Genomic DNA, 13,335 nt, shown 5'->3' with positions numbered 1-13,335 from the left:
CCTCCTGTCTCCTCCTGTCTCCTCGCTCATCATCACTCATTATTGTCCTGTTGGAGAGTAAACAAGGCCATGCTTTCCTTCTATCTGTCTCTCCATCCCTCCTTCCTCTCTGGTTGAATAAACACCAGCTCGCCCTCTGCTTTGTCGGCCTCCCTCCTCCTGTCTCGCTCTGTCTCATCTCTGGCTCTGGCATTAGCATGCAGAAGAAACAATAATATTCCTTCATGTGCCTCCCACTTTCTCCATCACTGTGTTTGCTCTGCCTTTCTCTTCTGCTCTGTGCCTCTCCCTCCACTGCAAAAGAAATCCTCAACTAAATCTAACATTATTAGTCTCACAATGGGGAAATTTGCAATGTTACAGCAGCAAGAGTCAAAAATATGTATCAGTAAGTAATTAGTAACATGCAGTACTTACGTGTAAGGATTATAGAAAGTATAGAATGAACAGACAGAGTGAATGTAGCACAGTTAAGACTAATAAAACCTTGTCTTTCATATGCAAAGTTGAAAGTGAAAAACAAAAGGGAACTATTATTTCACACCATCATTTTGTATTAAAATGCCAAAGTAACTAAGGAAAGGTGAGCTCAGCATCTTAGTATTTTTCTTCCTGTCCCTCTCGGTGTCTCTAGGACCCTGTAGCACCTGCTGATCCCTCAGAGCCTTGACGTCAGCGCAGTAAACACAGAGGTCTCCGGTGCGCCACAGGCGGAGAGTCCGTCCAGCGCGCAACGCAGGCGGCTGCGGTGGCTCCAGCACCGGCAGCGTCCTCCACACTCCGCGGAGACTCTCGTGTCCATGCACGCACCGTGAGGAGGGGACGCACCAGCGCGCAGATCCACATCCACGCACACTCACACGCGGGCGCAGCCACAGCCACATCCTCCCCGGGGTTTGGACCCTCTCCGCCTCAACAGCTTCGCCATGTCCTCTGCTGTCACCGAGACGGAGGAGTCGGCGCGCAGCTCCCCGCTCACACCGCTCAAACTGGTCGGGCTGGTCTGCGTGTTCCTGGCGCTCTGTCTGGACGTGGGAGCCGTGATGAGCCCGGCGTGGGTGACCGCCGACGACCAGTACTACCTGTCCCTGTGGGAGTCCTGCTGGAAACCGGCAAGCACCGAGAACTGGCAGTGCAGCAGCACCCTGGGCTCAGGTAACGAGGAGGTGGGGGGGGGGACGGTGTCCCAATGCATGCATGGAGCTTTTTTAAGATTATAACAACATCCTGTCCCGTGCACACTGGGCAGGACACACTGGTGTTTGTTACAGTTCTTGCACAAAGAGTTGTTCTGGTTGACAGCAGGAGATGAAGCTGATGAAGATGATGGAGGGATGCTTCATCACCTGTAGAGGGGGGAGAGGGAAACAAGCCATAGAAAGATATTGTCCTGACCAGAATTGTGCTCCCCACTGTCTCTATCCAACCATATCAAAGCCTCCTCCTGACAGCCCCTGAGACTCCACCGGGAGCTCACATTAATTATTGTGGAGGTGAAGTGAAGGGATGTTTCTGGGCTCTTCACTTCAAACAGAATCACACTCAGAGTAAGTTTAGCTTATTTGATCCTGGCTTTTGACTGTGAAGAGAAAATGGATCATAGATAAAAATGTAACTTTGGTGCAGGTATAACCAACTGCATCAGAGGCAGCATGGGAGATTTTGGAAAACACACAAACATAGATGCACAAGTCACTGACTGCCCTTCAGAGAGGGGTTTGTGGAGACATGGATGATGGGAGGTGGACCACCAGTGGGCAGCGAGGTCTGATAAATCTATCAAATCTGGCACAGTTAGGTGATTAACAGACAGAAATCAATAACACATTTGATAATTAGTCACTCGCTTATATCAGAAGTAGTTGTTCCAGCTCCTCAGAATATTTCTCCCAGCCCGCAGCCAGGTACAGCCCCCAAATGAAAGTTTTATGCATGTGATTTATGTTCCAAATGAATGGTTAAAAAGCATCTAAAAAGGTTTTTAAACCCAGTCGTAAGACTACATACTGCACATACTCGTGGGTCCATTGAGGGAAATAAAAATAAAATATGAAGCCTTGGTGGAAGTGATGCTCTTCATTCTCAGGCTCTTTACTTCATGATCGTGACCATCGAGATGATTAATGCAGCAAGAGCACCACCACCTCCACGGTGAAGCATGTGAGCTCTGCTGGGTGTTGTCTTACGGACATCTAATTCATTCATTTTTCAACAGAGGAGAAGGAAGAGGAGGTTAAAAAGAAAACGCTCGATACAAAGCTTATCCAAGTCTCGTTGGTACTTTTTATGATCCAGCCCCTTCTTTTGTTGTCTGGGTAGCGGCCTTGTTGTTGTGCCCAGGAGAGGACTTGCAGTTTTAGGGCAGGGCAGGAGAGGTTGATGTCGGATGTTGGATTGATTTCTAGGGAAACAGAGTTCATGAGCGTTACTTTAATTGAGTTAAAATGCCTTCAGTGTGTGACAGGAGGAGCTGACTGGGGCTAATTACTTAAGATGACATCTATCTCTCTGTCTATATCTCTTTATATCTCTCTCTCTCTCTCTATCTCTCTATCCATCCAGCCATCTTTACTACACACATATTTTTGCCAGACACACACACACACACACACTGTCTGATTGTGTGTGTCTGTGTGTCCATTTTTTGCAACTGCACAGTGTGTGTGTATCTGGATGTAAGTGAATGGCTGCAGTGTTTCCTCTTGTGTCTGTGTTTGTGACACAGCCTGGGTGCCTGCATGTCAGTGTAAATTAGTGTGTGTGTGTGTGTGTGTGTGTGTGTGTGTGTGTGTGTGTGTGTTTGGAGGCTACCAAGTTGAGGAGACCTATTTCTGGACAGTCTCCTCTGAAGCCCAGCTGAATATTTCATGTCACTCTCTGATTTCTCTGTTGTTGCATGTCTGCACCTTCTCTCCTAAGACTCACCCACACACACACTCACACACACACACTGACACACACAGGCACAATTTGTGACCGCAACTCTCAGCCCTTCCTTTCTTTCTGTCCCTCTCACACACACACACACGCACACACACACACACACACACATACACATGCAGTCTCCAGACCAGGACCCTAATTAGGTGTCTTGGTGCAGCGAATGTGTGTTGGCTCGTAAGTGTGTGAGTCTTACCAATGCACACACATTGATGTTAAAAAATAAATCACTCCCTGTTTGGCCAGCTCCCCTCGGCTTGTTCCCGAGACAGAGACAGACCAAAGCAGCAGTTTCTTTTAATTTAGCTCACCCTTTTCATCCATTGTGACAGTGCTGCCCCTGCTGGAGTTCGCAGGTACTCATTTGCTCTCCTGTACCGCTGTAAAGAAAAAATGATCAATATCCAAATAGGATTCTTTTTTTCTATATGTGCCCTTAAGGCCCAATCATGCCCGCTTTTATTGTTCTAAAACTCTGTGGGTGATTGTAATACATTCCCGGGGAATCGCCATAGAAGGCTTACAAGAAAATGATATAAAGAAAAACAGCACTGTATAGTCTTTAGTTTCCTCTTTGAAACTGCAAAACACATTATTTAGTATTTCCTTAAACCAACTTACTATAACGACACCTCTGCACACATTAGCTCTTTAAACAGCTCAAAAACATGAGAAAAACTGATATTTAACTAAGAAACTCAAGAGACGTGAGGTACACGAAGGTTAGACAGATGAGGGAGCATCCTCAGGTTCCAACAACAAGCGCGAGAAAAGTGCTTTTCAGTTGAGTTCTGTGATCGTGTAATACCTCAGTCGGCATGAGAAATCTTTTATTCACAACACCATCAGCCTCTAATTAATTCAACTGAGAGGAAAACAAAGGCATAAAGGAGGGTTCTTATTTTATTGCAGTTTTAGATACAAATCAATTTCTCTGCATTTTACTTTTTAGCTGTTTGTTGTAGATTTTTGAAAGCAAACAATTATGTTAGATGGTTTTTGACTTCACATTTATGAATGGACACATTTCACACCATAATCCATAAACGTGCTGTCATTTCTGAATGAAGCTCAATAAAAGCTGCTGACCTGCAGCTGCATGCCTCGTCCTCCCGCTGTCTTTCTTTTTAACAACTACTACCTATAGCTTTGTCCTTCATCTGACCTTGAGAGAAGATTTCCGGGGCTCACATGATGAAACCTCCACTTCTCTCTCTCTCTCTCACGATATATGTTTGTTTAACCAGGAATTACTACTATGAAAATAAATGACACACTCAGATTTGTGATTTTAAACAAATGTGCAGTGGTGTAGCTTTTAGCCCGTATGCCCACGTTCACTGGTCTTTGTTGTCATAGATTTGAGGTAATGCACCACTGAAGCCCCCAAAACCTTGTGATCGTTGACTCCTCGCTCTCTGCCCCTCTCATCTTTCACTATCACACTATCGATCCATCCACTGCTCCTCTCCCGGCCCTTCATCTGTACTCCTAAACGAATTGTCTTTTGTCTCGGTCCTCAATCCTGCACCCAGCTTTTCATCTTCTTTTTCGTTTGTCATTCTTTTTCTTTTCCTGTCTTCCTCCCTTCCCCACCTCCTTTCCCCTTCTCTTCCCTGAGGGCTTCATTGTTACATTTCTAATGTTAATCATTTCCTCTTTGTAATTTCACCATCCTCAGCCCTCTCCATTTCTCAGTTACATTTTCTCCAGGGTCAAACCTCCTCTCCCTCTTTTTCCCTTCTCTCCCTTTTTACCTCCTCCCTCACCCCCTTCATCCCCTCCTTTAGTATGACTCCATCTCTCCTCGCAGTGAGCCCCCAGAGACACCCCGTTCTATTTGTAGCTGCTGAATGAGGAATGGGGAAATGATGTGGCATTCAGTTCTGTGGCAGACAGACAAGGGAATAGCAAGGAACCTACAGCCGCCCCCCCGTCTGCCAAAGCCAACACACACACACACACACACACACACACACACACACACACACACACACACACACACAGGGATGTGCGTATGCCCAGACAAATAGAATCCACCTGTGGAGGATGCAAATCATGCTTTCTTCAAACAGTATCACAGCAGCAGCAGCATACGGCAGCAAATAAAAACCTGCCCTCTCCTAAATGATCCATTATAAACACTAGTTATTCCTCTCATCATCAAACTTCTTTCCTTCTAGTCAAAGGTCTTGTTTTGTGTGAAAATAATCATATTGGACTGATTATAAATTATTATCACACAATTAACATAAAACCCCAAAAGACATGTAGATACTGCACTCTCTGTGAACGTCAACAAACAAAATGTCTTCTTGTTTTCCCATCCTTCCATTTTAACTAACAAGCGTTTTATAAAAGTTAATCTTCAATTTTTATAAATTTGTTTAATTTGAATTGCAGATTTTAATTAAATTCAAACGATAAATCCAGAGTCTGCTTGGTTATTGGTTATTTGGTGCCTTGTAGTTCCGTGCTGCGTTTCATCCCTGCTGCTTCCAAAAGAGCAAACCAGCTCTCCGTCCTTTAAGGGAAGCTGAATGTGAATATCTGATAGACCCCGAGAGCTTTGTTTTCACCATGCGCCTCCATCCCTCCATCTGCCTCACATCCATCCTTCTACTCCTGCATATCTTGTTGCATTGCTGATACAGGGCAGCTTTCTGGGCATCTCTCAGGGGGCATCTGATTTACCACAGTCTTGTTGCTTTTGTAGATTTGACCTCTAGTGATTCTTTGTCTTTCTTTTGCTTGAAGGGCCAACCTAAAAAAAACAGATGCAAGCATGTGCACGTAAACCCACACGGGCAGATCACATTTAACCATCCAGCCCTGCATCCATTATCTATACAGCTCATCCTTCGAGGGTCGCAGGGGGAGCTGGCACTGGGCGAGAGGCGGGGTCCACCCTGGACGGGTCGCCAGCGTAAAATAAAGGATGAAATAACTTAATTTGGTTTTCATGTACGTTGCCAGGAAAGGTGTTTGTCCAGACGACCGTCCTAATCAGCAACATCTTTCAAACTGTTTTTGAGTTGCTTTATCATTTTAATAAGTCAGTGCCTTATATATCTTTATACTCAGCTCTTCCTTCTGTTCTCTATTGCTCTCAATAATCTTTCCTTCCCTATTGCTCATCTTTAATTTCCTCCTTTCTCTGCCTATCGCTATCCATCTCTGCATCTCATCTCATGTCCCTCTCTCCCTCTAAATCTCTCATCTCTCCTTATGTCTCTCCTCCTCCATCTGTCGTTCATACCACATTAGAGCAGTACATTTAGGCATGGCCTGTATTTATACATTATGCGTAGTAAAATAAAAAAGATGAATTCAGTTAAATAGCTCTGCAGTGAAACAATCTACTGTGCAGTGACTGTGCGTCCACACCCACAGCGACAGTTCTGTCACATGTGCTTCATTTATGTTTTATCCAGAAGTTGCAGTTCGATGTTTGTCTGTTAAAAGCTAGTTTCTGTCCTTAAGCAGTACAGATTATGTAATGTGTGTGTTTTTGTATTATAGCCCTCTCAGGTTTGGTGGTGTTGTGCTGAAACAGGTTTTGCAGCAGCTTACGTTAGCCTGCCAATTTGACAGCTTCACATCTGATCACAGCGTGAGGACTGACAGGTGGAAGAAAAGGTCAGAGAAACAGTCAAATCTTTTCTCCCTGTGGATTAAATGACAGAGCGTGGATGAGCGCCTGTGGGCCTGCGTTTATGTCCTGCCTCTAATAGAATGTCTGCATCAAAACTGTATTTAGTTCAAGAGGAGTCGTCATGATTAGTGGATTCAGTCGCTTCCATACTAAATATACTCAGAAAGAATTTTTATTCTGTGTTAACCCCAAACTGGACAGGACTTTCTTTGCTCAAGTTAAAACTTTTCCAGCTCCTCGTGCCTTTATGTGACGCAACGTATATTTCATGTCCACATCTCGTCTCTTCGTCTCCTTGTATTCGAATGTGCAGCGTATAAAAACCTGCCCTGGCTGAACACAGCAGCCGATTACGCACAAATGTTGACATTGATGTAATATTTGCTCCCAGGTTTGTGTGTGACTTTCTAAATAAGTTGTATCTGTGTGTGTGTGTGTTCTAGTACATTCACACATATATATATATATATGCAGAGAGACGTTTGATAACGTGCCAGCAAAGCTTTTTAGCCGAAGCTTTTTGTCAGCTCAGGTATACAAAGTGCTTTCTCTCTTCATTACTTTCACTCGGTGCTGCTCGGTCCCCAGCCTCTTCACGCCCTCCTCCTCACCCCCTCTACCCCCCTCTGCCTTCACCACCCTCCTCCTCCTCCTCCTCCTGCCCTTCTCCTCCTGTTGGCATTTCTTTTCATGCTGCCCTCTCTCTGTCCTTGTAACATTATGCCAGCACCCCTCCACTCACATGTGCCTCCTCTCTTATCCCCCATCACCCTCTCGGAGACCACGCTCTCCACCACTGAGCCTCTCTTCATTTAACTTGTCTCTCCTGTTTTTCCTCAGTTCCCCCTGGTTCCTTGATTCCCTTTGTTTTTTGTGCAGTTCTATTTACTCATTTGTTCCTCACTTGCTTTTCTACTTCCTCCATCTCTCCTTTCTCCCCTTCATTCATTCACCTTCCATCGTCCTTTCCCTCTATCTGCTTGTCATACCTTGCCTCCCATGCTTCCTTCTGTTTGCAGTTTATTTCTTTTCTTTTCTTAACTTTCTCTCTCAGTGTCTTTCCTTCTATACCCCTTCATCTATTTTATCCTCCCACGCTCTTCCTTTTACCTTCCACCATTTCCTTCCATCTTTCCATTGCACTCATACTTTCCTTCTGTCTTCCCCCTTTCTTCTCTTTTACCTTCCCTTGACTACCATCTTTCCTTAACTCTCGTTCCTTCATAACCATACTCCCCGTTTTTATTGTTCATTGCTCCCTCTCTCATGCCTCCTCTCCCTGATCAATGTACTCGATGGAGGTAAAGGCAGTAATATATAAAATGTCAAATCAAATAATGTGTGGCTCTGTCTCTCCTCCCAGGTCACCATCAAGGTCTTGTGCATTTCATTTTTAGCTCCGGTATGCATATTGCATTTATTCATGAATGTACACTTAATGTTTATTCTTTTCTTTGAGGTCACTCTTTTCTTCCTACGTCCCTTAACAATGTTTCTATTCATCTTCCTCCTCTCTTTCTGCCCCTCCTGCCCAGACTGGCAGGTTGCTACACTGGCCCTGTTGCTAGGGGGTGGAGCCCTGGTGCTGATGTCATTCCTGGTCGCTCTGGTTGCCGTGTGCATTGGTACAAGACGGCGATTTTACGCACCCGTCGCTTTCATGCTCTTCGCTGCAGGTCAGTGCACACATGAGCACACGAACTGTCCAGACACAATCCCTCCAGTCCTGGGTTAAAGGCCACTCATTCATTATGCACTAAAATACCCACAGACACGTACACACACATTCACAGATTACTTAATTAACCAATTTAGACAAGGTAACTGGAAGGTTGCAAGGTAATCACATTGAAAACTGACATGCATTCAAATGATAATCCTCACTTACTGATTAAATAGGCACACAGACTGCACACACACATATCCTCATACACAATCCCTCTCTCCCTCAAACTCATCAAGGCAAAATCCTATTTTCATGATTCGAGCCCAGCAGGGTCACAGTGGGGCGTCACGTCTGTCCGTTTAATTTCCCCTGTCAGCCCCAATCTGGAGTTGGACAACTGTGAAGTTTCTACAATCTCAGCTCCCAGAATAGTATGAAAATATCATTTTTCTTTAAGATGAATGTTTGATTTTGCAAAGCTGCATGTGTTGCCTGTGAGGGGGTTTTCTCAATCACACTGTGCAAACCACAGAAGCAAAACACGGCACCAAAGTGGAAATAACTTAGAAGGATTGTGCAGAGATTTAGAGACCCATTGTGATTTGTCATTAACTGGAACTTTCCTTATCCCGAAAAAATGCTTTCAAAGTATGTATGAAAAATGAAAAGCGTGAAAGGACGAGAATTAAACACACTTATTATTTCTGGATTGACATTCGACTGCTCCTTCAAATAGAATCATTTTGCATGCTCGAGGGATTGAGAAGCTTTTCCCTCTTTAGCCGCAGCAAACAAACACACACCGGAACGTTTACAGCTTGAAAACATGCTGACAAGTGAAGTAGGAGTGCCACTGGTTCTGCATGTATTTCCCTCACTGTAAATTTTATGTAAAAGTTTTCTGTAGTTATATCTTCAGTGTCTTAATTTAAGTCTCCTGGATGCTGTGGTTTGTGTAACAGCTGTCATTATGAATCATTTCTCTTTTCCACCAGGGAGATTATTATTTTTTGGTTTTGGTATTTCAACACAAGTTGATGTTAACTGATTTGAAAACTATAAAAAATAAAAATAAATCCTAATTATGTCTTTTTGTGGTTGTTACCATAAAGAAAGAGATTGTTTGTCCCTACCCTTATTAATCATCATCATCAGTATTATTCATTCATTTATTTATTCATTAATAATTCACTAATTTTCTACAGATGTGCTGCATTATTTTAATACGATTAAATACTTCAATGAAAAATAATTTTACATCATTTTAGAGCTTGGGAAAGAGATCAGTGATTTATGAATAATTGAACATACAAACAAACAGTAAAAAGTGAACTTGTTTTATAATAACGCGAGCGAAATGTTTTTGGGTGGACTATAAAGGCTCCCTCAATGAATGATAGATCACATACACACTTCATAACAAGCAGCCACCTCTTTAAGGCTTGTTTTTCACGCTGCCTGTGTTAATATTTGTGTTTTAGGGAAATTATGCAGCCGTGTATGTTGTTTCTCATGCAGGAAAGTGCCTGAGCTTGTTTGTGTTCCCGCAAGATGAATTCCCTTTGAAGAAATAATGATTGATGTGTTCTCCTGTGTTGCGCTGCCATCCATCTCTTCCCTCGTTTCCCCAACACCCCCCCCTGTGCTTTTACTTTGACATCCCCTCATCCCTCCATCCCTTCTTCTCTCACACTTGACCCTTTTATCCATCTCTCACCCTTCTGATCGGGTTTGATTCATTTCGTTTTTCCACAACGTGCTACACGAGATGGGCAGAGCTACATGACTCCTCCTCGGGACGTGCAGATCCTCTCTCGACCTAGTTGATGCTCATCTCTGTTATTTTTCTTGTATTTTCTTAACTGCTTGGTAAATGACTGCTATAAAAAAAACCGTTTATGTGACCAAATCCCATGAAGCTAAAACTCATTAAACTTTGCAGGAGACCCATTTTACATCAGAGAGAGTTTGTTCTGAATCTACTTTTCAATTCAATTATTAATCAAGAAAGAACAAATGTTGACACCCTACTGTGAAATACATCATGTTGAAGCTTTAAAAACAATGATATTTTGAAATGGGATTCATTCATGCACATCAACCTTAGGTTAAACTGATACAGACACAGAGACTGACGAACACGACAAGCCATTTGAGTTGTTTTCTTTTCCTTGTAGTATTCATTTCTGCGTCTGTCTCAGTTGTCCTCCAGGCCTGCAGCTTGGTCCTCTACCCCATCAAGTTCATCGAGAGCATCAACTTGAGAATCTACCACGAGTTCAACTGGGGCTACGGCCTGGCCTGGGGCGGGACCATCTTCTCCTTCGGCGGGGGAATCCTGTACTGCCTCAATCCCAAGAACTACGAGGAGTACTATTAGGTCAGATCCAAGGTGGAAACTCTACAGTTACATGCCAGGAGAGGTATTCAGGGGGGTTGGGTGGGGGTGGGAGTTTGTGTGGGTGGTGATGGTGGTGGGGCACCTTTTAAAGGTTCAGTTCCCAAGAACTGTGAGGAATACTGTACACTGGATTATGGTCTGGAGATTTGTTTTCTTGCCTTCGGTCAACATAAGTGTGGGAGCTGAGACTGATGGGTATTTGAACTGGCAGCCAAAAACTCAGCAGGCCCATCCTGGGCAGGGGATAGGGGATAGGGGGTAGAGGGAAGGGTAGGGGTCTTACTGGTTTACTCCAAGGATTCGTGACACACCTGGGACACACTGGCAACCATCTTCCTTGTGAACGAAGCAACAAGAACTTCTGGAGTTTTGTCACCAGTGACAACCCGCCTGTTATCTCCATTACTAAAGAAACAAGATGTCAGACTGGGAGGCTTTACCGCACGTTTACACACGCATGCACCTGCAAAAAGAAATGTATATCTTCACCTTGTAACATCAAATTCTTGTGCTTGACATCTTCAGAAAGCCCCTGACCCTATCTCCATCTGTACATCATCATCATCATCATCATCATCACCATCATCATCACCACTATCATCATCAGTGGCATTTAGAGTTGTGGCACTTTGCTTTCCAAACGTCCCCTGGATTTCCTTAACTTTCTCAAGGACGGAGAAGAGGATCAGATGCCACAGTTACGCTTCATAAGACAGATAGATTACTCTTGTGTGTGTGTGTGGGGGGGGGGGGGGGGGGGGGGTAAGAGAGGGGAATAAAACGAAGACACCCGATCAATATTCTGTTATCGAACCACTTGTCTGTTAGTGTGGCAACCCACAGGGTGTGCACACTCGGCTGTCACGATTGATTAGCCATGGTCGGAGGTGTGAGACGGGGCTGCACTCATCAGCCTCCTGGGGTCTGCTAAATTTCAGTTCCCTGTTGAGGGAAGTTTTTATGCATCGTGACATTCGGAGCATCCTTCCTCCTCTGGTTCAGCACGATGGAGGTGTCCTCTCTGTGGCCATGTTTACATGCACAACAGTGGCGGAAGAAAGTTCAGATTTATGGATCTTAAGTGCCCGTCGCAGGTGCCTCCGCTCTCCTCACCCCTGCCTCTCCATGCGTCCAGACAGAGCGAGTGTTTGGTTTGTCTGTTCTGGGTCACTGCAGAAACGTGGCGGAGAAAAACGATGGACTCTCTACGTAGATATAAAGGACTCGTTCTGAGGTACAGACACATAATGATTCTCAACTTCAGGTATGAAAACACATGAAACTATGAATAGCCCTAAACTGATTCATCACTAGTCATTTAAGTGTTGAAGTAATTTTATCATCTTAAAATAAAGTTCATTCATAATAATGGCAATGCCTCCCTCCCAGAATGAGCAATCGGTGCATTACTCTATGCATGTAAACACAGCCACTGAAGCTGACTATTTATAAACCAGAGCAGTGTATCTAGGCCACGTTTCATTAACAGTAAATTGCTGTCTCCTTGTCTGCAGTAAATGTCAGGGATCAGTGGAAGAAACGCCTGGCAAGCATCTGTTGGCACGGAGAAAGCAAATGTCAAATGTCGCCACGAATGGCTGCTTGTACAGATATCGACAATAAGTATTTGTTTGTGTTTTACAACAAAGCGTCACCTGCTTTCAGAAAAGATCATCCGACAAAAGCCGCCTAAATGAACATAAACAGCGTTTATCTCGTTTCCACTGCCCTCAGGGTTTGGCTCTAATCAGCTGTTGTTTGGGTGGTCGCCAAGGATCCAGCATAATTCCTGGATGGAGCAAATATTGTAACTTCTGAGCCGATTTTCAACTTGAGATTGGGAGATAAAGGAGGCGCATGCTGCTATTTTTATCTGTCATTCTACAAAAACATTGTGTCTCAGCTCCCCAGTGTGCTGAATTACTTTCCCTCACCCTGGACCTCCATCCTCCATTCAAAACACAGTCTGTAATTTCAAAAGTGCACCAGGGAGACAAAATGTAAAATAGGAATTCTCTGACTGACATTTTGGAATCTTTAACTGTTCTCTGCGTTGTCTCACATTTGCTGTGGCTCTGACAAGCAACCCTCACCCAAAAATAGGATCTAGGCTTCGTCCCTTGCCACGTTAACAAATGTAGACCTGTGCAGCCACCATACGACTGGTGCAGCAGGCAGAGGTCCATTTATTTTATAGGAACTGACACGACACAGACAAATCATTTCGTCACAATGAATTTATTACACTAATAACTGAGTGCAGGTTAAATAATGACAACCTCCAGTAAAGTAATGTAACCTGTGAGGAATGAGAGGTAACAGTGCAATTCAATTTGAATTGTTTGTTTTGTCAAATTGAATGTATGAAACAAAATCACTGGAGGAGATTATTTAATATTCTTTTAAATAATAATGATAATAAGCTCCTGCCATCTGTGACCCAACCTGCACCTTCTCTCAAAATCCCTTTCTCCTCCCATCTTCAGATTAAATCAGAATGCTTCAGGAGGTGACTGGGAGAGAATGAGCTGGTATATTGTACCGATCTCAACCTGTGAAGCCTGTACTCCGTCTCTGCGCGAGCTGCGGACACCTCCCCTCTAATATCCACACAACTGCTGAAGGTGAGGGGTCTCACTTGTGGAGTTTGTGACACAATCTCGGTCAATCTGA

At 44.0% G+C, this 13,335-nt stretch overlaps 1 protein-coding gene across 3 annotated transcripts; it reads left to right on the top strand.

Moving 5' to 3' along the window:
- The first annotated feature begins 777 nt into the window (after positions 1-777).
- On the top strand, positions 778-13,286 carry LOC109640459 (transmembrane protein 47-like). 3 transcript variants are annotated; one of them, XM_069520606.1, is made up of 5 exons: positions 778-1,155; positions 7,959-7,997; positions 8,131-8,271; positions 10,463-10,641; positions 13,149-13,286. In XM_069520606.1, the coding sequence occupies exons 1-4, from the start codon at positions 927-929 to the stop codon at positions 10,639-10,641; spliced, it is 588 nt and encodes a 195-aa protein (XP_069376707.1). In that variant the 5' UTR covers positions 778-926; the 3' UTR covers positions 13,149-13,286. The 3 variants fall into 3 exon arrangements, with proteins under 3 accessions (XP_069376707.1, XP_019960030.1, XP_069376708.1); XM_020104471.2 differs by lacking the exon at positions 13,149-13,286 and having other exon boundaries at positions 10,463-10,760; XM_069520607.1 differs by lacking the exons at positions 7,959-7,997; positions 13,149-13,286 and having other exon boundaries at positions 10,463-10,754.
- Positions 13,287-13,335: the final 49 nt, after the last annotated feature.

Source organism: Paralichthys olivaceus, chromosome 24 (genome assembly GCF_024713975.1).
Source record: "Paralichthys olivaceus isolate ysfri-2021 chromosome 24, ASM2471397v2, whole genome shotgun sequence".
Lineage (NCBI taxonomy): Eukaryota > Metazoa > Chordata > Actinopteri > Pleuronectiformes > Paralichthyidae > Paralichthys > Paralichthys olivaceus.
This window is presented reverse-complemented; position numbering and strand designations above follow the sequence as displayed.